The sequence below is a fragment of the Oryctolagus cuniculus genome, chromosome 9 (genome assembly GCF_964237555.1).
Source record: "Oryctolagus cuniculus chromosome 9, mOryCun1.1, whole genome shotgun sequence".
NCBI lineage: Eukaryota > Metazoa > Chordata > Mammalia > Lagomorpha > Leporidae > Oryctolagus > Oryctolagus cuniculus.
Genome location: NC_091440.1, coordinates 64,124,140 through 64,150,155, shown reverse-complemented (window position 1 = coordinate 64,150,155; position 26,016 = coordinate 64,124,140). Strand labels below are relative to the sequence as shown.

At 44.1% G+C, this 26,016-nt stretch overlaps 2 protein-coding genes across 5 annotated transcripts in view; one reads left to right on the top strand and one right to left on the bottom strand.

Annotated features, from left to right (window-relative positions):
• Window positions 1-9,365, bottom strand: part of GPALPP1 (GPALPP motifs containing 1) — a 44,977-nt gene extending 35,612 nt beyond the window's left edge. For all 3 annotated transcript variants that reach the window (XM_070048792.1, XM_051850041.2, XM_051850040.2), the window contains exons 1-2: window positions 8,661-9,365; window positions 654-786 (exon numbers count right to left, since the gene is read on the bottom strand). In XM_070048792.1, the coding sequence (XP_069904893.1) occupies window positions 654-786; window positions 8,661-9,162 (635 nt within the window). In that variant the 5' untranslated portion in view covers window positions 9,163-9,365. The remainder of the gene's footprint in view (window positions 1-653; window positions 787-8,660) is intronic.
• Window positions 9,366-18,859: 9,494 nt separating this feature from the next.
• NUFIP1 (nuclear FMR1 interacting protein 1) overlaps window positions 18,860-26,016 on the top strand; it is a 34,412-nt gene continuing 27,255 nt past the window's right edge. Inside the window, exon 1 of one of the 2 annotated variants that reach the window (XM_070048796.1) lies at window positions 18,860-19,177. The gene's annotated coding sequence lies outside the window, so the exon portion shown is untranslated. The remainder of the gene's footprint in view (window positions 19,178-26,016) is intronic. The other variant, XM_070048795.1, reaches the window with a different exon arrangement.

Genomic DNA, 26,016 nt, shown 5'->3' with positions numbered 1-26,016 from the left:
ATCCTAACTTGCAAAATTAATAAAAAAAGGATATCACAGCAGTTCTTAACTAATCTCATCCTGGAATTTATTTTTAGCCTAAATTGTTAGAAACTAGTTACTTCTTTATAGCAGTTATGTTTCACTATTCTACATCTTCTGTGGTATTAAACATTCCATGTACCAGAGTTTCCATTCTCTATTTGTTAGATGCTTCTCAGAGAAAACTTCATGACTTTGACTTTTAGTCTTATTTGAGGAAGTTGCTATTTTTCATATTCTATAAAATGTATCAGAAAACCCTGTCATCCAACTGCCTATTTACACAGCCTGAGCAGGGTAAAGCTAGATTAGAAGGAAAGTATTATAAAAAAGACATATATACCACACATATAATTTTTAAAAAGAAACTTGATGATTTATCTAGAATAGTTAGTCAATAATACCTGAAGGAAAAAATCCCTTATAGAAAATTTTTATTGAAATACTAGCTGTCTCTACAGTTATCTACTAGAATAAACTTCATTGTAGAATGCACAGTTCATAAAATGTTACACAAAATGATTTCTTCCTTTGCTGTAAAAATGCAAATATGACATCCCCTTACTAGTTCTCTGTTCCAGCCAACTTCACTATGTTTGAAGCTTGGCTTGTCATTTTAGTGAGTGACTGACCTTGCTGTTGGACCAGAGTCGTCATCTTCAGATTCTTGATTTCCTTCTTCATACAAAGAACTACTGTCCTCATCACTGTCTGATGAATCTGAACTACTGCTTCTGTAATCTGGGGGCAAAGCTGGTCCTGCAACTAAAGGAGATTGTTTGGGTATGTCACAAGCAGCCACAACTGTTTCACCAACTCCTCCTGGCTGAGATTTTCCACTTTCTTTTCTAAAACCCTCAGCACTTGGATATGTACCAATTATTACAGACTTCAGTCTCATTGGCTCCTGTTTTGTGTAGAGTGGTTTTGTCTTTCTAACTCTAAGAAGGCAACAACCATGCTTTAGACAATCTCCATGACCGCCACACAACTTTCGTTAATACCTAATTTATGGGGCTGGCATTGTGGCATAGCAGGTAAAGCCACTGTCTGTGATGACTGCATCCCATTTGGGTACCAGTTCAAGTCTCAGCTGTTCCATTTCCAGGAAGGCGTCATAAACATGTAACTAATTATTTGTATAATAACGGCCTGCAAACAGCAGCAGCAGATGGCCCAAGTGCTTTGTGTCCCTTTGGCCTGGCTCAGCTCCAGCCATTGCAGCCATCTGGGGAGTGAACCAGCAGATGGAAGATCTCTCTTTCTCTAACTCTGACTTTCAAAATAAATAAATAAATCTTTAGGGAAAAAAAACCTGAATTTTTGACAATTGCGAATAATTTCCCTGATAACAAATTTTTGCATTGGTTAGTACAGCTGGACAAACAAGTTCTTTTCCTTTTAGATAGCACATGCAAAATAATATTTGTATCATGGAGCTTACCAAATTTGCAGCTACATACTCTAATATATCGAGAATCACAATGATCATTTCTGGTTTCTTAGATCCATCACAAGATTCATCACGAGTGGATAAAGGCGCTGCCTGTGACACTAGCATCCCGTATGGGTAGCTTTCGCTTCTTGGCTGCTCCATTTCCAATCCAGCTCCCTGCTAATGATCTGGGAATAGCAGTGGAGGATGGCCCAAGTGCTTGGCCCCCTGCACTCACATGGGAGAACCCAGAAAAAGCTCCTAGCTCCTGAGTTTGACCTGGCCCAGCCCTGGCCATTGTGGTCATCTGGCAATTGTACTCATCCAGCAAATGGAAGATTTTTCTCTTTCTTTCCTTTTCTCTGTAACTCTGAGTTTCAAATAAATACATGAATTTTTAAGATCCATCACTTAACTTTTTTTTTACTCATATTACCATATTGCAGTTTTCTTTTCAAGATGACTTTTCAAGCAGAAACAAAATTAGAATCACTCCAACTTTTGCCGCTTGCTAGTATAAATAAAGAGAAGACAGTGACACTGCACTGCACTGGCATCCTACGGAGAAGGTTAAGGGTCTTTCCACCTGTGAGAGTGACTTGCTTTTGCTTTATATATAAGCAAAATTGTAAATTACTACACTGCATCGCTGCGTGATGTCACACAGACACAACTTAGCTTTCCTGTGCTACATCCTTGTTTTGTAAGACGATTGTTGTGAACATCACGTCAGTACATAGATGCAAAGCGCCTAACAGCACCTGGCATGTAGTATCATTCAATAAATGCTAGTGTACCTACAAGAAGGAATTTCGATTTTAATTACAATAGGTAGTCACTGGAAGTTTTCAAGACAAGAGAGACGTGACTTGAATCACCTTTAAAAGAATGTGGGGCCAGTGCTGTGGCGCAGTGGGTTAACACCCTGGCCTGAAGCGCTGGCATCCTATATGGGCGCCGGTTCGAGACCTGGCTGCTCCACTTTCTGTCCAGCTCTCTGCTATGGCCCGGGAAAGCAGAGGAAGTTGGCCCAAGTCCTTGGCCCCTGCACCCACGAGGGAGACCAGAAAGAAGCTCCTGGCTCCTGGCTTCGGATCGGCGCAGCTCCAGCCGTTGTGGCCACCTGGGAGTGAACCATCAGATGGAAGACCTCTCTCTCTCTCTCTGCCTCTCCTCTCTCTGTGTAACTCTTTCAAATAAATAAATAAATCTTAAAAAAAAAAAAAAGAGTGTTAGCTTTGTACAATAAACAAGGGGGATCATTAGTAGGAGATATGCATTAGAAACTGGTAAGAGGGGCTGGTGCTGTAGCATAGTGGGTAAAACCGCCGTCTGCTGTGCTGGAATCCTGTATGGGCGCCAGTTCAAGTTCCCCTGTTCCACTTCCCATCCAGTTCTCTGCTATGGCCTGGGAAAACAGCAGAAAATGGCCCAACTCCTTGGGCACCTGCACCTGTGTGGGAGACCGAGAAGAAGCTCCTGCCCTTGGATTGGCCCAGCTCTGGTTGTTGTGGCCATTTGAAGAGTGAACCAGAGGATGAAGATCTCTCTCTTTCTCTCTCTCTGTTTGCCTCTGCCTTCTCAGTAACTCTGCCTTTCAAAAAATAAAAAGAAAAGGAAACTGTAAGAAACATTTGATCTGCGGAGCTGGTGTTGCAGCAAAGCGGCCTTAGCTGCTACTTGTGATGCTATTTTGAGTACCAGCTGCTCCGCTTCCAATCCAGCTCCCTGCTAATGCACCTGGGAAGGCAACAGATGATTACCTAAGTATTTGGGTCTCTATGACCCATATGGGAAACCTGGATAGAGTTCCTTGCTCTTGGCTTTGGCCTAGCCTGTTGTGGGCATTTGAGGAGTCAACCAGTGGATGGAGGATACGTCCCACCCTAACACTCTGCCTTTCAAATAAATAAATACACTTTAGGAAAAAAAATAAATGGGAGTCAGTGTTGTGGCAAAATGGGTAAAGATGCTGCCTGCAATGCTGGCATACCATATAGGCACTGGTTGGAGTCTCGGCTGCTCCACTTCTGATTTAGCTTCATGCTAATGAGCTTGGGAAAGCAGTAGAAGATGGCTTAAATGCTTGGGTCCCTGCACCCATCCAGGAGACCCAGGAGAAGCTCCTGGCTCCTGGCTTCAGTTTGGTCCAGTCCTGACTGTTGCAGCCATTTAAGGAGTGAACCAGCGATGGAAGGTCTTGGTCTGTCTGTCTGTCTGTCTCTTTCTCTGTAACTCTGCCTTTCAAATAAATAACATAAATCTAAAAAAAAAAAAAAAAGAGGGGCCAGCACTGATGTGTAGCAGGTAAAGCCACTGCCTGCAGTGCCGACATCCCATGTGGGCTCCGGATTGAGTCCCAGTTGGTCCACTTCTTATCTAGCTCTCAGGTATGGCCTGGGAAAACAGTGGAAGATGGCCCAAGTCCTTGGACCCCTGCACCCACATGGGAGATCTGGAAGAAGCTCCTGGCTCCTGGCTTTGGATCGGCGCAGCTCCAGCTGTTGCAGCCATCTGGGAAGTGAAACAGAGAATGGAAGACCTCTCTGTCTCTACCTCTCTCTGTAACTCTGCTTTTCAAATAAATAAATAAATCTTAAAAAGAAAAAAAGAAAATGTATGTTGATTTGCAAAATATTTTGATAGAGGAGCAAAGAGAACTTCCTGATAGCTTGGATGTGAGAAGTTAGGGGGAAAAAAAAAGGAAACAGGATGTCTTAGGTTGACCACCTGATGGCCATTCTCTAAAATTCCTAGTCTTCCTAGGAAGGCAGGTTTAGGGGAAGAGTCAGGATTTTCATATCTGCTAGCACTGTGGCATAGTCGGTTAAGCCTCCGCCTGTGGTGCCGGCATCCAAAATGGGCTCCAGTTTGAGTCCTGGCTACTCTATTTCCCATCCAGCTCCCTGCTAAGTCTGGGAAAGCAGTAGAAGATGGCCCTGTGCACTCACAGGGAGATCAGGATGAGACTCTTGGCTCCTGGTTTCAGATCAGCCCAACTCTGGCCATTGTGGACATTTGGGGAGTGAACCAGCAGATGGAAGAGCTTTCTCTCTGCCTCTCAAATAAATTTTAAAAATCTTAATAAAACAAATAAAAAAACATGTTCACATCTTAAGTTTAAGATGGCCATTAGAAATTTCAATGGTACTATCAGTGATATTTGGGTTCATCAGCATAACTTAGGGGAGAATTTAGGACTAATTTTGGGACCACTGGCCTATTTCTGAAAAAAACTTTCCTGCCTCTTTTGGTATATTAGTAGAGAATAGAGTCCAATACATAAAAATAGACTTAAAAATTCAAAATCCGGGGTTGGCACTGTAGCACAGCAGATAAAGCTGCCACCTGCAGTGCAGGCATCCTATATGGAACTGGTTCAAGTCCCAGCTGTTCCACTTCCGATCCAGCTCTCTGCTATGGCCTAGAAAAGCAGTGGAAGATGGCCCAAGTGCTTGGACCCCTGCACCTGTGAGGGAGACCCAGAAGAAGCTCCAGGCTTCTGGCTTTGGATTGGTGCAGCTCCAGCCATTGTGGCCATTTGGGGAGTGAACCAGCAGATAGAAGGTTGGTCTCTCTCTCTCTCCCTCCCTCCCTCTGCCTCTCTGTAACTCTGCCTTTCAAATAAATAAATCTTTTTAAAAAATAATGAAAATTCAAAATTTGTTTTCAAAAATTATTGGGGGCAGATGTGTTGGGCAGCAATTAAGTTACCTTGTGGGACACCTTCATCTCACATTGGAATGCCTGGCTCAAGTCCTGGCTCCACTCCTGATTCCAGCTTCCTGCTAATGTGCACCCTGGGAGGCAGCATGTGATGGCTCAAGTATCTGGGTCCCTGCCACCCATATAGGAGACCCAGACTGAGTTCCAAAGCCTCCTGGCTTTGGCCTGGTCCAGTCTGGGCTGTTGTTGGCATCTGGGGAATGAGCCAGTGGATGGAAGGTCTGTCATTCACTCACTGCCTTTCAAATTAAAAAAAATTTTGATGCATTTTTTGAATGTTCTATATATCGCATAAATATATACACCAGATAAAATTGCCAGGCTTAGAGGGAGGAAGGTGCAAAGATGGTATTGGAAAGCACAATGGTTTGTGTGTACAACAGTGAGTATATGCAGAATAGGGACTTCCCACCTACTCGGCTGCAGGCCCAACAGGATGCTGTCAACCTAATAAGTCACTCAAAGACCAGCAGGAACCCTGAAGATGGTGGCTTCATCACACTGGCCAATGACAGTTCCTGAAATAAAAACTACTCAAACATCCACCAACAGTAAAATGTATAAATAAACTATACCCAGGAAGTGGCATTGTGGTACAGCAGGTTAAACTGCTGCTCTCCATTTCAGGTTCACGCCCAAGGCTGCTTATTTCCCATCAAGCTCCCTGCTAATGCACCTGGGAAGGCAGTGGAAGATGGCCCAAGTCCTTGGACCTCTGCCACCCATGTGAGAGACCTGGATGGAGTTCCTGGCTCCTGGTTTTGGCCTGGCCCTGCCCTGACCCTTGCAGTCATTTGGGGGAGTGAATCAACAGATGGAAGATCTCTTTCTCTCAGTTTCTCTCTTCTCTCTGTCACTCTTTCAAATAAGATAAATCTTAAACTGCACTCAATGGACAAGTTACTACATTTATCTACAGGACTACTGTATAGTAACAATAAAAAATAATCCGTAATCATTCTCATCAACATAGATAAATGTCACAAAATAATGTGATGCCAAAATATGAAGTCACCTACAGAAGACATCTTATTGTATTTTTCCATTTACACAAAGCTCAAAAGCATAAAAACTAATCTGGGAGGCTGCAAGTCAGGATGGTGACTATCCTTTGGTTTTTGGAGGGGAGGGATAGTAAGGTGGATAGTAACTAGAAGATGGCCCATGGGGAGCTTCTGTGATGTGATATAGGGATTTTGAAAGCTGTTGGTACTGACAAACTTCTTAAGGGTTCAGATAGAGAAATAAGGAGATGAAAAAATGCTGGCAACTATTTTAGGACCAACCATCTAGGATTGTTCCATGAAGGAAATGGAATTGTATGCAATGAATTTAAAATGACATACTATGTGCAAGATACTGTGCCTGATGAAGAGGTAGGTTCATGCAATAAATATTAGTCAAGGCTCTTTTTGATATGCCAGTAGGTTGGCATCGAACTCCTTCAATGAAAAGCATGACAGACAAATCACACACATACAGTGTTAAATGCCGGGGGCGGGGGTTGGGTGGGGGAGGATGAACACACAAAAGAAACAACCAGAGAGCAGATAAAGGAGTGCCTGAAGTAACTGTTGGCAGAATGATGGAAGCAAGTCAGCCTGGAAGTACCTATCTGGGACATGAGGGTGCTTATCTGCAACTCTTGCCGTGGTTTAAAATCAGGGACTGTGGTGGACCAGAAACAACGTACACACAGGAACCCAACCAGATAACTTGGTTAACTACACTTTTCTTCAACCTACTTGAATAGAACCTTCCTTGCTAATATAAAAGCCTGATTTTGAAGGATAAAGAAGGTCTTTATGAAATGATATAGGGTGATGCAATGTATGATTAATAAATAGGAATATATAAGTGTAAAATAATGTAAGTAATATAAAAATATGTAAGTGTAAAAAAAAAGAAAGCCTGATTCTTTAATGGTTATAACAGGAATGGGAATCTAGAAGGGAACTTCTGGTTCAAACAAGGTTCCTGGGTATCAAGGACGGATAATTAGATTCAGAAGCGGGAGGGTTGCTCTTCCGGCTTTACTCTCCTCTATCTGTAAAACCTGTTTCAGTCTACAAATCAGAACATTAAAGGAGGCAAATATGGACAGAGGAGTCTGAGAAACATTTGTCTGGTATACATGACGAGCACATGTGGGGACAGCATGTCAATAAACTATTCAGATATATACAGTGTATTAAACTTGTAATGTGGGGCAGACACTGTGCAACAGCAGGTTAAAGCCACAGGCTGAAGCACCAGCATCTATATGGGCGTTGGTTTAAGTCATGGGTGCTCCACTTCTGATTCAGCTCCCTGCTAATGCAAGTGGAAGATGGCCTAAGTCTTTCAGCCCCTGCACCCATGTGGGAAACCCAGATGAAGTTCCTAGCTCCTGGCTTTGGCCTGGGGTTGTAACCACTGGGGAGTGAACCAGCAGATGAAAAATCTCTCTCCCTTTCACTCTGTAACTCTGCCTTTCAAACAAATAAATAAATCTTAAAAAAAAAAAAAAAAAGATGCCTTTGTCCCACATTGTTGTCCTTGCATTCAACATCAGGCTCTGGACTCCAGCTTCCTGCTAATGCACATTTGATGGCTCCAATAGTTGGGTTCCTGGCACCCACATGAGAGACCTGGATTCCGTCCCCAGTTCTGAGCTTGAGTATGGGCTAGTGCCAGCTGTTTGGGGCATCCGAGGAGTGAACTAGCATATGGGAAACTGCTCTCTCTGCCTTTCAAGAAAATTAAAAAAACACAAAAAATTTCAGACACATAATGTAACCAAATAGGAAAATACCCAAAAGTAAAGAGGAAGGCGTGTCAACGTTTGAGAGTTTGGAAAGGTTTCTCTGAGATGACATTTAACTTGGGCCTTTAAGGACGGGCAAGAGATTGCCGGGTATGTCTGAAAAGTGCAACCGGGGACAGGCCAGGAGAAGCCTTGAGCTTGGAGCAACTGCGCAGAGTCTGGGAACTACAAGCGCACTGGGATGTGTCAGTTGTGATAACTGAATGAGAGGTTAGGCAGGCAGACCCGAGGCCAGGACCTTGCACATCAGAAAGCAATATGGCACAGAGGGCTGGAGACCCGCTCCGTTCTAATTCGGGCTCCATACTGACACTAGCTGTGGTTTGGGCACCTGCCTGGGCCTCGATGTCCCCATGTGTCATATGGGAATAATAGTATTTTCCTCATATAGTGGCTGGGAGGATTAAATGTCCGAATGTATATGAATTAACACAGCGCCCGGCTTTTATGAAGCGCCCTATTGGAATGCATCATCATTATAATGGTCACCAAGCCAAAGCTCGCGTTCTGAGGAGCCGCCAAGAATCTTGGGAGAAGAGTTAGCTGGGGTCGGGCCGCGCTCACTCACCACTCCTCCGCCCTCCAAGACCTCAGCTCTTTCCTCCAACGCCAGGGCCACTCCAGAAAAGGGGTCAGTCAGGCCTGGCGGGCAGGGAACACGTCTCCGCTTACCGGGGCTCGGGTCCCGCTCCTCGTCCTCCGCCGTCCCGCGGGCCTTGAAGCCGGGTGGTAGCGCCGGCCCGATCAGGTCCCTGGCCATCCGCGGTGGCCGACACTGGACACGCACACAAATCCGTCCGCCAACTTCCAATCTACCCCAAAAGCTGCCCTCGACCAGCCGCAAATGCTGGAAGTTTTTCCGGCTCCTATTAATGACGTAGAGGCCTGTGGTTGGCTGAGCCCCGTGGTTTGCGCTAACGGAAGTGACGCCTAAAGCTTGTGCCACAGTCGCATGCTGGCTGGAAGGTGGCATGGCTGAGGCAGCTAGGGAATTAGTGGCTCCTAACGAGTGGGTTCCAGCCTCGGAGGTGACGCCCGCACTGGGGCCCGTGAGCGGCACTACTTCGCTGAGGAACAACTGGATGCTGTGGTCGGCGCTGACTCCACCGCCGCCTCCTTCGTCGTCGCCTCTCGCACCCGGGTCAGAGCCTTGCACCGAGGCGCAGCCTCCCATGCTAGCCCAGTCTCTCTCCGGGGCGCCGCCCCCCTTCGATGCTCAGATTCTTCCCGGAGCGCAGCCCCCTTTCGACGCCCAGTCTCCTTTTGATTCTCAGCCTCAGCGGAGCGGCGTGCCTTCCTGGAATTTCCAGGCGGCGACCTCATGGTACTGGGGACAGTCTCCTGAGGGTTTTCCTCGGCATCAGAATCCCCATAACCCTCCGGGTAAGTGGCTGTTCGGCGCGGTACCGCCCTTTCCCTTTCTCTCCCCCCACCCCCCCTTCCTTCTCCCATTTCTCCCTTTCCTCTCTCCACTCTGCCCAGTGGTCTTGGAACTTGATCACTAATGCCTTAAAATGTGTCCGTCTGAAACGTTTTCCCATCTTGCAGCGACTTACTAACTTCTAACTGTGTGGTAGGAATTGGGGACTACAGCAGTGAACAAGATAGAAAACTTGTTTATGGCGTCTCTCGAAAGTGCTTTTTTGGAAGATAATGTGCATGCTTTGGGGTTAGATAAAGCAAAGAAAAATGGGAGGTAGTGCCGTTTGAAATGCTGCTGTGGCCATAAGGAAAGTGACATTTGAAGAAAGACCCCAGGGAAGTGAGGGAGCAGAGTCACGGCTACATCTGGGAGAACAGGCATACACGCAGCAGAAACTTCAAAGTATCAAGGCTTTGAGGCGGAAACGGTGCAGCAGAGTGGAAGTCCGCGTGGGCTGTGCCGAGGTACAGCTGTAGATGAGGGAAGAGGGTAGACCTGTTAGGTCTTTGTGGATCAGGGGCTTTTTGACTTTTCCCACGTTGTGAGATGGGTAATGCAAAGAACGACGGGATCTGATTTATCTTAAGAGGATTCATGGGCTGGAAGGGAGTCCAGTTCTCAAACTGTTGCTGTTGTCCAAGGGAGAGAGATTTGATACTTGAACCAGAGTGGAGCTGAGGGAGGATGAGAAGTAGTTGTTTTCTGGATACACGTTAAAGGTAGGACAAAAAGGGTTTGTTGAAGCCGCTGACTGCAGTGCTGGCATCCCATATGGGTGCCCCGGTTCGAGACACGGCTGCTGCACTTCTGATCCAGCTCTCTGCTATGGCCTGGGAAAGCAGTGGAAGATGGCCCAAGTCCTTGGGCCCCTGCACCCTCGTAGGAGACCCTGAGGAAGCTCCTGGCTCCTGGCTCCCCATCGGCCCAGCTCCAGCCATGGGGCCCATTAGGGGAGTGAACCAGTGGATGGAAGACTTCTCTCTCTCTGCCTCTGCCTCTCTGTAACTCTGCCTTTCAAATAAATAAAATTTTTTTAAAGGAATTTGTTGAAACACAGGAAGTGGGATGTGAGATAGAGAGGAGACAAGAACAACTTTAAAGTTTTCTGCCAAACAGCTGGAAGGATGGAGTTGGTATTAATTGAAATAGAGAAGAATGTAAATGGAGATTTGGAGGAAAGACCAGGAGTTGCATTGGGAATACATTCACGTCAACTAGAGCTGTTGAATAGGGTGTTAGCTGATAATCTGTACTCCCAGGGGAGATTTGTGGGTGGAGTTGTAAGTTTGGGTGTCATCTGTGGGTAGCTCGTATGTAAAGCCTCAGATTGTTCATGTAAAGCCGTTATCCAACTCTGTATAGGATTATGCTTACATTAAATCAAATCCAATCCTCTCTATAGGATTCAGTTTACATTAAATTAAAACCAAACAGTGTTTCCTGGGTGTCAGATGCTGGGAATATGAGTTTCACCAAGTCAGATGAGATTGGTTTTTAAGTAGAAATCACAAAACTGGGATTGGTCACAAAGGTGTATAAAAGGTATTTTCAGAGTGCAGAGAAAGTGGGGGAAAGCTTTTAGAGGAAGTGTCTTGGGAGATGTCTTGGATTTGGGAAAAGATACCTTTTTTTTTTTTAATTTATTTATTTATTTGCTCCCCAAATGGCCACAACAGCCAGAGCTGGGCTGATCCAAAGCCAGGAGCCAGGAGCTTCCTTCGGTCTCCCATGCAGATATAGAGGCCCATGGACTTGGGCCATCCTCTAATGCTTTCCCAGGCCATATCAGAGAGCTGGATTGGAAGTGGAGTAGCCGGGACTCTAACTGGTACACATATAGGATCTTGGCACTGCTGGTGGCAGCTTTACCTGCTAAGCCACAGTGCTGACCCTGAGATAATTTTTAGATAGCAGCAAAGAGGTGTCAGTGCTAGGTAAGTTCTGAAGGTCACAGTGTTCTAGTGTGATTGAAGCAGAAAGCGTGGAAGATATGGGGGAGGGGCAGGGAAAGAAACTGTAACCTCATCAGGACTGTAGGAAGCCATTTGCAGATTTTTGGTGACATGACTCAAGAATTATTTTTGTGTGGTGTCAGACTGTTGGAAGAAAAAGTTTAAGTATGGGGAAAAAGATGTGGGAAGCTAGCACAGTAATCTAGGTGAAAGATCAGGTTTTTGAGTTGGGTCGTGGCAATAAGAATGAAAAGGATTTGAGAGGAGACATACATCATACATTTCTGTTTTACTGGTATGATATTGATGCTCTAAAGAGCTGTATTAGAGACTTTTCTGGTTATGTTTCTAATATTTGAAATATCAGAAGGACTTTTATCAGATTAGATTGTCAGTATTCCTGCCTAAAGCATGTATGGACATATAATTTCTTAAAGATTTTATTTATTTATTTGACCAGAAGAATTACAGACAGTGAGAGAGAGAGAGAGAGAGACAGAGAGAAAGGTCTTCCTTCCGTTGGTTCACCCCACAAATGGCCGTTATGGCCAGAACTATGCCGATCCGAAGCCAGGTGCCAGGTGCTTCCTCCTGGTCTCCTATGTGGGTGCAGGGCCCAAGCACTTGGGCCATCCTCCACTGCCCTCCTGGGCCACAGCAGAGAGCTGGACTGGAAGAAGAGCAACCGGGACTAGAGCTGGCACCCATATGGGATGCCAGAGCCGCAGGTGAAGGATTAACCAAGTGAGCCACGGTGCCGGCCCCGGACATATAATTTCACCAGTATTTTTTTCATTTGGAAAATGCTTATTTTTAAACTAGCCCTAATCTCTGTTAGTTTGTTTGAATTTCTATTTTTCATAACTGTGTAGTTGTAAATGTTAGTGGATTTTTGTTTTTCAGGTAACCATTCTTACTTTCCACGGAAGCATGATGCAAAGTTCAGTGACTTCAACATTCCTCCCAATAGAAAACAGAAAAAAAAGGTATTTTAAAGATGTTCTTGATTGTGAAACTTTGGTCCCTGTCTCATGGTTTTGAATGTTTTGTTTCTTTCATAACTGTCTTACTGTTTTGTATCCATTGTGTATCTTATGAAATACAATAGAATGAGGTATGTATGCCTATGTTGAGACACTGGAATCTTTCTATAATAGAAGTTTTAAGTGTCTTAGCTGTAAATAAAAAATTCAAGTAAAATCTCTTTGAGAAATAAATGGAGTAATTGTAGAAAGACATTGAGTATATTTCATTTTGGCATATGCTATACTACATCTTAATTGCGTTACTAATTTGAAATGTCAGTTTATATTAGCTCTAATTACATTAAATTTTTTTTAGATCATGCCTGGCTTTTGCTACAATACTTACTAAAAATCAAAGAAACAGAAGCATCCTTTCTTTAGGAATATTTCTGTATATAAATTACCTCTACAAGAGGGCTTTTGAAAATCAGTGGAAACTTCACATTATATTTTATTTCTATTTGTGAACTTTTTGAAGCCCCCTCATGTAAGAGGTATGCGAAAAATATCAAAGTATATATTATTAGAAGGATAGTTATGTTTTTATTATGGATTAAAGATTTTTTTTCACCAAAAGCCTAATGCCTCTGTTTTTGTTTGCAGAAAAGAAAGGAGCCAGTTTTTCACTTTTTTTGTGATACCTGTGATCGCGGTTTTAAAAATCAAGAAAAGTACGACACACACATGTCTGAACACACAAAAGTAGGTTTTCTTTGTTGTCCCGAAATTTATGTAACAAAAGAGCCTTAAAACTGTTTGGTAGAAACTCCAAGCTTTTCCTTAGAAGTTCAGTTTCCATAGAAACAGGATTTGATGACAAATGGGGTTGTGACTGTTGGGCTCAGAGTTTGGGGGTGGGGACCCACTACTTCAGGAAGAAGTAAGATGGCGGCAGAGAAGGGGAATCTGACAGCTCTTCTATGTGTGCACCGCCACTGGGCAGAGGGCAGCGTTCCCTCCTGTTTCTTTGCATACCTTTGTGAGTTTTTCCCCTTTAAAGCGGCCCTTGAGGAGTGGGCATTGTGGTACGGTGGCTTAAGCGACTGCTTGGAACGGCCACGTCCCTTATCTGCCTGTTTTGAGTCCTGGATATTCCATGCTTCTGATCTAGCTTCTTACTAGTTGCCTGGAAGGCAATAGATGATGTCCCTGCTGTCCACATGGGAGACCTGGATGAAGTTGACTGACCTAGCCCTGGGCTGCTATGGACATTTGGGAAATGAACCAGTGGATGGAAGGTTGCTGTATCTCCATCTCCGTGTCACTGTGCCTTTCAGATAGATAAGCAAATAAATACATTTAATTAATAGAAAGGAAGCTTGCCCTTGACCATTTAACCACACCATGTCATTTATAATGGTTCTTACAATCTCTGAGGGTGGCCCATACTTTAATATATATATTTTTTAAAGATTTATTTCATTTATTTGAAAGACAGAGTTACAGAGAGGCAGAGAGAGAGAGGTCACTCCCCAGATGGCCACAACGGCTGGAGCTGCATCGATCCGAAGCCAGGAGTCAGGAGTTTCCCCTGGATCTCCCACATGGGCACAGGGGCCCAAGGACTTGGGCCATCCTCTACTGCTTTCCCAGGCCATAGCAGAGAGCTGGACTGGAAGAGGAGCAGCCAGGTTCAGAACCAGCGCCCACATGGGATGCCAGCACCTCAGGCCAGGGCTTTAACCCGCTGAGCCACAGCACCAGCCCCCTTTAAAAAATATTTAAGCCAGAATGTTTAAGAAGAAAAAAAAATTAACATAGTCCTTGGTTTGGAAGGGTTCTCTTTCAGTTTATAGCAGGGTTGAGGAACATCTGGTGCCTAGGCCTGCAAAATCATTTGATCTGGGCCTGCCACAGCAACTGCAAGTGGGACTCAAAATTCAATAAATCTTTTGCAGGCTAATTTTTTTAAGTCAATAATTTTGTGTGGCCTGAAAATAATGTTATAAATATCCAAATAAGCTCTTGGTAGAAAAATGGTTCCCCATCCTTGGTTTATAGGAATGACATTCAATTTAGGAATGGCATATAATTTAGGAATTATAAACATCTTACCATATTACTGATATCATGCTTTCACTCAAATGGAAAAGTGAAAAATTTGTTACTGTTCTGTGTACCTAGAGAGAGTCATTTCTCTTTAAATGTACCTCTGTTTGGAGTGATCTTTGCTACTGACCTGAGTATGCAGTGATAACACTACATAGGTGGGATAACTAGATAATATGGCCAGAATGTCTGTGTATTGGTAGTACGGTAAATTTAATTTGGAAAACATAACTCTTTCATTTTAAACTCTGTAGTGTCCGGAAGTAGATTGTTCTTTCAGTGCACATGAGAAGATTGTCCAGTTCCATTGGAAAAATGTAAGTTCTTGGATTTTATTTAACCCTGTCTTTTTTTCTGATGCATGCTTTTTATTTTATTAATCTATTAGCTTCATAATTCTTTTTTGAAATAGCCTAATAATAAGTTACATTCATGGAGTACTTTGTACTTCATAAGGGATCTTAACATCTTTTATTCAGTTTTGTCCTCACAAACAAGTGTGTGAAATAAGTGAATATTGACCCATTTAACAGATTAAAAACAGATTGAAAAATAATTTGCCCAAGGCTTCAGAATGGATTTTTGCACTTGAATTTTTTTACTTAAAATTCTGTTCTGGTTTTACTATGTTATGCCACTTCAGATTGTCGTGTCTATTCATTTCTTTAGTTACTGCCCTCAACTTTGGTTAAGTCATTCATTTGAAAATTTAATATCAGTTGAGAAAATGGGTAACATATCTACTTTGTAGCCAAAATATGTTACTCCTTTTTCCCCTGTTGTCTTAGTTCATTTTGTGCTGCTAGAACAGAATACCTGAGAATGGACAAGTTATAAATAACTCGATTTATTTCTCACTGTTCGGAAGGCTGGAAAGTTCAAGATTGAGAGGCTCACATTTGGTGAGAGCCTTTTTTTTTTTTTTGTCATCCCATGGTGTAAGGTGGGAGGGGAAGACTGCTTGAGCAAGAGAAAAGGGGTGGAGGGCAACTCACCCTTTTTATCAGGAACCTACTCCTTTGATACTAGTGTTCAATCCCTGATGGCAGAACCTGGTGTTCTAATCTTCTCTTAAATGTCCCGTCTCGGCTCTGTTGCTTTGGGGATTGAGTTTCTGAGATGGGAACTTTACCAGAGGACTTATCAGTAACGCTGATCTAAAATACACGAGAAATTTTTGAAAGAAAATATCATAATAAGGATGGATAAAATCTGCTTACTTAGTTTTAAGATGATTTCTGCTAGTGAATTTAATGTTGGCTTCGGATTGTTGGAGGCATCCAGTGTGCTGCTTTTTCCCTCCAGATGCATGCTCCTGGAATGAAGAAGATCAAATTGGACACTCCCGAGGAGATTGCAAGGTGGAGGGAGGAAAGAAAAAGGTGGGTAACGGGCTCAGAACCAGTGATGTAACTTTCTTTCACTGTGTCAAGGCTGTGTACTTCAAAGTAACGAGCCACCTGGCCATAATGAATGATGTGAAGAGGGAAATTTGGTCTTGTATAACTTTTGTTGTCCTTCAGAATAGGTATATACTGACTTTGATAATATTATTATCTAATGATTTAAAAATAAAGATACAGTATTTATTGATGTAGTTAGATTCATTTAATTCCCTTACGTTGTTGTTACCAGGGAGTAGGACTGTAAGCCATGTTATATGAGACTATTATTAAAGGTAGTTTTGGGAGACCTAATAGGAACTCTATTTAAGTAACAAATGTGTTATAATGAGGCTGTATGCTGCTCTGAAGGGAGCTGCTACATGCCACCTATTAGATATTCAGTGGCCAAGGCAGAGGTGGGTGAATGAGTATTCCTATTTAAAAAAAAAAAAGTGCAATATATTGCTATGTTTATTCATTTGGTTATTTTTTTCAACAGAAATTGTTGGATGATTGCTCCATGCTAGGCAGAGAGGGTACAGCCCTGAGCAAGATGGACGTGTGCTGGCTTGTCTTTCATAATACAAAGACCAGAAACTCATTCTTAAAAGTAAAATTAAGAAATTTAAAACTTACTGTATGACTTCTAATTTTGCATTTACTAGGGAAGAAAGTTTAGTTGATGTCTAACTAGAATATACTTTTAAAATCCCAGTATAAAAAGCCTCAGGAAGGACTGGGTACTTCATCCTGAAGCAAAAGACTAAAGCAGAACTATTAAAATGATGATATACACTCTGAAAGTCAAATGCTGTTTTTCTGTAATGAAAAGAAGGTGAGAGATCCAGGGGTGACAAAAAGAAAAATTATCTGTAAAGGTCAAGAAGGATTCTTAAAACTGTTGACCAGTAGGTTATATCTGTCCTGAGTTCAATTTAGTTTAAAGTTTTCAGTTGAAATTCACTGACATAGGCAGTAAAGTGCCAGGAGGCACTTTAGTGGTACTATTTTGTGAAAAAGTTAGTTACTGCCCCGGAAGGCTTTGGAGCTCATTCATAGAGAAACCAGGCAAAACATGAAGATTCAGAAAAACTGAGAACGATTTTTCAAAATGTTACACAAATATCAGGTATCAATACTGTGTGCAAAGGAAAGAGTTGGATGAAGGTGTAGGAACAGTCAGAGGAATTTAGTTTTTAAACATTTAGGATCCAGGCCGGTGCCACGGCTCAATAGGCTAATCCTCCGCCTGCGGCGCCAGCACACTGGGTTCTAGTCCCAGTCGGGGCGCTGGATTCTGTCCCAGTTGCCCCTCTTCCAGGCCAGCTCTCTGCTATGGCCCGGGAGTGCAGTGGAGGATGGCCCAGGTCCTTGGGCCCTGCACCCTCCTGGGAGACCAGGAGAAGCACCTGGATCCTGGCTTTGGATCAGCGTGGTGCTCCAGCCGCAGCGCGACGGCCGGGGCAGCCATTGGAGGGTGAACCAACGGCAAAGGAAAACCTTTCTCTCTGTCTCTCTCTCTCACTGTCCACTCTGCCTGTCAAAAAAAAAAACAAAAAAACAAAAAAAATGTAGGATCCATTCTGCCCAGATGGGCAAGGTGGATGTGGTAGAATTTCAAGAGCATCTTTAGTTAACAAATGAAAGAATCTAGGCAAGCTGGCGTAGGGTATTCCAGAATGTCCATTCACCTTTATCTCTTTTTCAAGACTTGTTTTAAAGGTCACCGGATTGTGCCCCCCCCCCCCATTTCCTTTATCTCAGTACTGTCAGAATGCCAGTCTGTAACAAAATAAGGAACTTGTACCAGAATGTAAATCTGTGTTATTTCCTTCACTGAGAAAGTCTTATTAAGAAAAAATACCAGCTGAAGTAAATACTCTAATTAGTGGACATATTTGATTTATACTTTGGTCTAAGTGTAGGATTGATGGCAATCCCTGAACCAAACTATCCTAAAGCATTATTACTACCTGTTTGGTGAATACATAGCTTATTTTTTTTTTAAAGATTTATTTATTTATTTCAAAGTCACAGTTACACAAAGAGGAGAGGCAGAGAGAGAGAGAGAGAGAGAGGTGTCTTCCATCCGATGGTTCACTCCCCAGTTGGCAGCAACAGTCGGAGCTGCACTGATCAGGAGCCAGGAGCTTCTTCCCGGTCTCCCACATGGGTGCAGGGGTCCAAACACTTGGGCCATCTTCTACTGCTTTCCCGGGCCTTAGCAGAGAGCTGGACAGGAAATGGGGCAGCTGGGTCTCGAACCAGTGCCCATATGGGATGCTGGCACTTCAGGCCAGGGCGTTAACCCACTGAGCCACAGCGCTGGCCCTGAATACATAGCTTATTATAGAACCACAGTAGCATTTGTCACATTACATTGTAGCTGGTCTTAGTCTTCGACATCTTTGATTCTGCTGTCCTCTGGACAGTGCTTGGAATTTAGTTATGTAAGGAATGAATATGTGTTGACTGGATTGCTGTTAGATGATGAAATATGGAAAGACTAAGTGTTGGCTTTGATAAGGGGGCATTAGCCAATTGCATGATCAAGCTAGAAGTCGGAGCTGGGACCATGAAGTCATTTGTCTTAGGGAAGAAGAAGCTGCTTGCCCTTGCTAGGAAGCTGTTTTAACAAATACAACTTTCTGTTTTTTTTTTTTTGCTTGTGTCACCACAGATGTCTGGTTTTTTAAATTTTTTTGTTATATTCTTGTTTAAAATTTGTTGGTTTTATCTTATTGCACAGAGGAATAAGCAACTAAGTATTCTGATACAGATGCCCAATACTTGGGTTTCAAAGAGCTGATGATGATGGTATTGAAGATATTGCGTTAGATGAGATGAACGTAACCTAGCATTAAGACACTTGATTCTCCCCCCACCCCAAACCTTAGCCTTGATTTTGATCAGTTGGAGGTTAGTGCAGTTCACTGATGCCAACCCCTTTTGCAAATGTTGAATTCTCTTGGGGGGAATGATAGTGGTTACTAGTCAGTTGTGAAGGAACTAAGAAACTAAATCAGTAAACTAAGCTGTTGAATTTCCCAAGGTTTGAGTTCACTTAAGGTAGTAGGGGAGGTCTCAAATGACTTTCTGATTTGCCAGATTTGGTTCTTTTGCCTCTAGTTTTTGTATAAGTTAATCATTCTTAAACTGGGAAATGTGGAACCTTATTAAGTTAATTGAAGCCAATGATAATTCTGTCAGTGTGGAAGAGGAAGAGGACCACATCTACTTTGGAATGTTAGGATATTCCATGACAACAGGAGGAGGAGCTGAACTTGGAACTAATTAGGAAAATATAAAGGGAGGCTGGGATTAGTAGTCAGACAGGTTGATTGTTCAAGGAACTGTGAGTATAGGTATAAGGTGATCGAAGATTTAAAAAAATGTCAGTTGAGACTGGCACTGTGGCACAGAGAGTTAATCCATGCTTATGGCTGCTCCACTTCCAATCCAGCTCCCTGCTAATGCCCCTGGGAAAATAGTGGAGGATGGCCAAAAACAAAGTCCTTGTGTTCCTGCATCCACGTGGGAGACCTGCAGGAAGCTCCTGGCTCCTGGCTTCAGCCTGGCTTAGCCCCTACCATTGCAACCATTTGGGAAGTGAACTGGTGGATGGAGCATATCTCCCTCTTTCTTTCTCACTCTCTAACTCTAACTCCAACTCTGACTCTGACTCCTCTCTGACTGTGACTCTGCCTCTGACTCTGCCTCCGCCTCCCCCCCCCCCCAAAAGTCAATTATGGGAGCAGAGAGAAGTAGGTAGGTGTAGAACATTTGTGAGATGAAAATTGGCAGTATTTGGTGAGGAGTTTAAGATACTTCTGGTTTTTCATGTGAGTATCTCTGAGAGATGGTGCCTCTGCTGCAATAGGGAGTATTGGTGGATGATGGGAGTTAGAGATATTGATTTCTCTGAGGAGATCCTGAGACATCTGGATTATGTTGAGTAGGCATTGAGGCTCAGAGATAGATTTGTTAATATGAAACTGAGTGTGGAAGAGATTGCCCACAAAGAGAGGGTTGAGTGAAAAGAAAAGGTAGCTTAACATTGAACCTTGCCGGCGCCGCGGCTCACTAGGCTAATCCTCCGCTTTGTGGCGCCGGCACACCGGGTTCTAGTCCCGGTCAGGGCTCCGGATTCTGTCCCGGTTGCCCCTCTTCCAGGCCAGCTCTCTGCTTTGGCCAGGGAGTGCAATGGAGGATGGCCCAAGTGCTTGGGCCCTGCACCCGCATGGGAGACCAGGAGAAGCAGCTGGCTCCTGCCATCGGATCAGTGCGGTGCGCCGGCCGCAGTGCGCTGGCCGCGGCGGCCATTGGAGGGTGAACCAACGGCAAAAGGAAGACCTTTCTCTCTGTCTTTCTCTATCTCTCACCGTCCACTCTGCCTGTCAAAAAAAAAAAAAAATTGAACCTTGAACATTTCCAATGTTTTAGGTACTAATAGTAACAGTTAACAAGACTGCCAAGTGGGATCCAGAATGGTAGAAGACTAAGATTTTGAAAGCCAATGGAGGGAAGAATTTTAAGAAAGTTATGGTTAGCAGGGGATATTGCTATGGAAAGATCAAATGAAACACGAACAAAAAGTGACAGATTTTGTGACACATGTAGAGCCTCCTTGAAGGGGATTCCAGATGCTTACTGCTTGGCCCTTCTCCTATGAGCTTCCTGCCATCTGTCTATACAGCTGTCTTTAATTCTAACACCGTATCCAGTGATTCTTAACAAGAGGGGTTGCCTCTGCCAGCTGCCCTAGGCACGTTTGATTCTGCAATGGAAGCACGTATACTTGGAGTTCTTTCAGTTCCTTTTACCTTCACATTTTCAGGGTGCTTCACCTCTGTGCAGTTTCAGCCACTTACTTTCGTAGCCACACTGTGGAATTTAAAGTTGTACACGGGCCTCTTTGATCACCACTTCCCATCCATCCAGCTGTCACTGTCACCTGCACCTGGGCTTGGAATAGTTGAGGCTTTCCAGCCCCTAACTCTTTCACCTTCTTTTCCTGTCATCTCCCTTCCGTCTCCACGCCCTACCCTCCTGCACTCTCTTCAGCCGCTCCTGTCAGTGTCGCAGCTCCCTTCATTGTCCTTCGTTGCTCTCACTTGGCAGAATCTCAGCTCTGACCCAGTTGCTAAGTTTCGTTCAAGGAAACTGCACACTTGAGCTGTACTCTGCATGTGAGTACCCAGCAACACTGTCTGACTTAGAGAACTGACTTGACTACTGAGAATTTTAAGGTATTTTTTTGTATTTGTTCTTTTGTGGTGCACAGTTAGATGTTCAGTATGAATATATGTCTTTGTTATTAGGTGACGGAAGTGTGAAACTCATTTTGTTTTAACCAGCTAAAATGCACAGTGGATACAAACCTCTTCAGAATTGATGAGCAGGATTCTGTAAAATGGACTTAACTTAGTTTTTCTGGTTATTTCCACCTTACTTCCTTGTAGGAGCTTTTGGTCTCTGCCAGGCTTCTTGCTTATTGTATCTCCTCCAGACTTTTGGACCTTTTGACCTCTGGGTTTTGCTCATGTTCCTGCTTCTAGAAAATCTTACCTTTTCTTTGAAGTTCTACTCATTGCTCTTAGCCCTGCAGAAATCCCTTTGGGGATATTTTTTCACACCCTCTTGGAGGTTTGTGGTACCCTTCTTTGAAAATTGTGTCCCCTCTCTCTTCTTTAGCATGGATAATCTTTTTTGTTGTTAAGATTTTTATTTATTTATTTATTTGAGAGGTAAAGTTACAGAGAGGCAGAGAGAGAGAGAGAGTCTTCCATCTTCTGGTTCACTCCCCAGGTGGCTGCAAAGGCCAGAGCTATGCTGATCTGAAGCCAGGAGCTTCTTCCGGGTCTCCCATATGGGTGCAGGGCCCAAGGGCTTGGCCATCTTCTGCTGCTTTCCCAGGCTACTGCAGAGAGCTGGATTGGAAGTGGAGCAGCCGGGACTAGAATCAGCACCCGTATGGGATGCTGGAGCTGCAGGTTGATGCTTAGCCCACTATGCCACTGTGCCAGCCCCGATAGTCTCTTTTTTTAAAAAGGATTTTTTTTTTTTAATTTATTTGAAAGAGTGACAGAGAGAGAGAGAGAGCGCATGTGCGCGAGCAAGTTCACTGGGTCACTCCCCAAGTGGCCACAGCAGTCAGGCCTGGGCAAGACCAGAAGCCACGAGCCAGGAACTCCATTTAGGTGTCTCATGGGTGTCAGGGGCCCAGATACTTGGTTTATCTTCCACGGTTTTCCAGGCACATTATCAGGAAGCTAGATAGGAAGAAGAGCATCCAGGACAGGGACCCGCACTCCTATATGGGATGCCAGCATTGTAAGCAGTGACTTAAGCCACTGCAACCCAATGCCATCCCCTGGTAGTCTTTGAAATGGTCCTGTTGATGAGCTTGTTTGCAAGTGCAAATTCTGGAATTAAATGTATGGTTTAGAAATAGTACCACCATCTTGTACATAGCTTTTTTTTTTTTTTTTTTAGATTTATGTATTTATTTGAAAGTCAGAGTTACACAGAGAGAGAAGGAGAGGCAGAGAGAGAGAGGTCTTCCATCTGCTGGTTCACTCCCCAATTGGCCACAATGGCCGGAGCTGTGCTGATCTGAAGCTAGGAGCCAGGAGCTTCTTCTGGGTCTTCCTTGCAGGTGCAGGGGCCCAAGGACTTAGACCATCCTCTACTGTTTTCTCAGGCCATATAAGAGAGCTGGATAGGAAGTGGAGCAGCTGGGACTCGAACCAACATCGCATATGGGTGCCAATTCGAGTCCCGGCTACTCCACTTATGTTCCAGTTCCCTGCCAGTGTACCTGGTAAAGCAATAGAAGATGGCACAAGTGCTTGGGCCCCTACACCCACATGGGAGACCCAGAAGAAGCTCCAGGGTCCTAATTTTGGCCCTGGCCATTGTAGCCACATGAGATGTTGTGGGGAGCAACTCGGACTAAGACTGTTACTGGAATTAAGACTTATTCTATGCATCTGTTTTCCCACAATATGGCGCTGGGAGAGGAGGAAACAGCTTCTACACAGCTGCCTCCAGTTCAACCAATAAACTGTAGGACTTGCTCCTGATTGGAGGAGAGCAGCGTACTCGGTGTGTGGGTAGCAGAGTTGGGATTGGTGGAAGAGGACTATAAAGGAGGAGAGAGACAACATGCACCGGGAACATCTATCTGAAGGAACATCTGAGCAGCCCCCGAGAGAGCCGGCCGGCGGTGTGCCGCTCCCCCGCGGAAGTGGGGAAAGTGGCTAGGGGGAACCGCCCTTCCACGGAGGTGGAAGGGATGGTAGCCAACCCGGGAAGAACCAGCAGCAAACCCGGGAAGGGCCAAGCAGACGAAAGAACAGCGCAGGGTCCTGTGTCGTTCCTCCGCGAAGACGGGGAGTGACAAGATGTGAACCAGCAAATGGAAGATCTCTGTCGCTCTAGCTCTCTGTAACTACATTTTGGGGGAAAAAATTTGTAAAAAAACGAAGAAAGAAAATTCGGCAGAAATAGGTTGACTTTTAATAATTATGATTGGCAATTATGATGTTACTAATAATATTTAGCTTGCTGTGGTTTTGAACAATAAATTCTCACCACATAGAACAATCACCCAGAAAAACTAGTTATCTGTAATTGAATGCCTTGCTTTCAAAGGAGCTCTTCCATATATAGTTGTAAACTATGCCCCCTTGTGGTTTTGTGCAAAGAGTGATTAAAGAGATTTTCTCTGGCTAGAGAAACTTGAAGACTATTAATATTTGAAGGTGAAAGCTAACATGGTTAGCATGTGTTTCTATAGAATTCGATGTAGAAAACTTTGATTTTCTAATTTTAGCAAAAAATTCCAGCAACCTTTGGATGTATATATTAATGGATAATATAATATCTTTTTTTTTTTTTTTTTTTTTTTTTTTTTACAGGCAGAGTGGACAGTGAGAGAGAGAGACAGAGAGAAAGGTCTTCCTTTTGCCGTTGGTTCACCCTCCAATGGCCGCCGCGGCTGGCGCGCTGCGGCCGGCGCACCGCACCGATCCGATGGCAGGAGCCAGGAGCCAGCTGCTTCTCCTGGTCTCCCATGCGGGTGCAGGGCCCAAGCACCTGGGCCATCCTCCACTGCACTCCCTGGCCACAGCAGAGGGCTGGCCTGGAAGAGGGGCAACCGGGACAGAATCCGGCGCCCCGACCGGGACTAGAACCCGGTGTGCCGGCGCCGCTAGGCGGAGGATTAGCCTAGTGAGCCGCGGCGCCGGCCAATATAATATCTTTTAATAACTTCTTGGTAATAGTTTAGCTTGACATTTTTAGGTAAACATTCTGCATTTGAAATGACAGAGATTGCCATAAATGGCTAAGGTCATTGACCACAGATAGGAGTAGACTTTTGCCTTGAAGGCTCACTCTGATATGACAAATGGGATAAATACACATGAGGTGGCTGTAAGACCACAGGCAACAGATACATTGATTTTGTCCACAGAGGGATAATAATGTCTGGGCAGAGCTACCAGGAGTCTTTAATAGGCAGGGTCATCACTTTGTTTTGTAGGGCTTCCTGTAAATGATGAAGTGCACAGCCACTTGTTTGTTTCAAAGTGCATTATATATAAATTTGCCCTTTTAGTGGAATTTTTCTGACGGACTTACGCAGTTGTATAAACACCACCACAACCAAGTGTTCCATTGCCCTAAAAACTCCCTCATGCCCTTTGTGGTCAGTCACTCTATACCCTTCCAACAGCCACTGATCTGTTTTTCTGTGTTCTTGCCTTGCAGAGCATGAATTCCTTGTAAATGGAATTACACAGGATAGCATGTGGCTTCTCGAATCTGCTTCATCCATGTTGCTGCATGGAGGCATAGTTCTTTTGTTTGTTTTTAACTTATTTGAAAGGAGGAGTTACACACAGAGAGAGGTCTTCCATCTGCTAGTTCACTCCCCAGATAGCCACAATGGCTGGAGCTGCACCAATCTGAAGCCAGGAGCTTCTTCTGGGTGTCCCATGCAGCTGCAGGGGTGCAAGGACTTGGGTCATCTCCTACTGCTTTCCCAGGCCATAGCAGAGAGCTGGATTAGAAGTAGAGCAGCCAGGACTGGAACTGGCGCCCATATGGGATGCCGGCACTGCAGATGGCGGCTTTACCTGCTATGCCGCAGCGCCGGCCCTGAGCATACTTTTTATTGTGGAGTGAGTCTGTTCCATAGCATGCATGTGTCACAGTTCACTTTTCTGTTTTCCAGTTGGGAGTTGTTTCCCATATTTGGGCTTTATGAAGGCTTTATAAACTTTCATGTATCGGCTTTTGTTTTGAATGTAAGTTTTATTTGACTTGGATGAGTACTTGGGAATGGAATTGATTGGTCATATGGTAAGCACATGTTTAAGTTTATCAGAAACTCCCAAACCTTTTAGGAGGAGAATTTTTAAGTCAAGATATGCCAATCTGAGCATGAAAGCGTTCAGATTAAAGAGAGTGCCAAGGGTGCAGTGGTGCATGCATGAGTTAGGATGGAGCAGCAACCTTACTACCATGGCATAGCACAGAGGGTTCCCTGTTTCCCAAGTGAAAAAAAGCCCAGGGCTGCTGTTGCTGGTTGACCGTACCACCAGGCACAGACTCTTTCTTACTGCTCCTTAGCAGGTGGTTTTCATCTTCCCTGCCAGAAGGTTTCTGTAAATCCAATGATAAGCCCACATTCTAGGCAGGAAGAAGAAAAAAAGTAACAGGCACATATGGCCTGTTTCCCCCTTTTTATTGGGAAAACAATGGTTTTGTTTTTAGCTTCAACCAAGGGTTTCCACTGGTCAGAAGTAGATTTCATGGCCACCTTCAGTGACAGTGGAGTTGATGGAAAGGCCCCACATTGTTGAGAGAAGAGGCAGTGACACTGTTTGCCCTGTCCTAGTGTTTGGTGGCATGCTTTGTCCAATTTCAAAACTGAATACAGAATTGACTTCAGCAAGTACTTAATATGCTTGGTGATGATTCGTTTCATGTAGGACAGTTGGGGGCAGAGAGATGGAGTAAGCTAGTTTCCAGAATGCAGGCTGAAAGTGTGCTGTGATAGTGGTTTCAAGTCCCTTGGAAGAGGAACTGCAAAATCTATTGAGTGAATAAATGAGATCGCAGATTTATGAGATTCAGAGATAGTTAAAAGAATGAGGAAATTGGGTGAAGATGACAATTTTATAT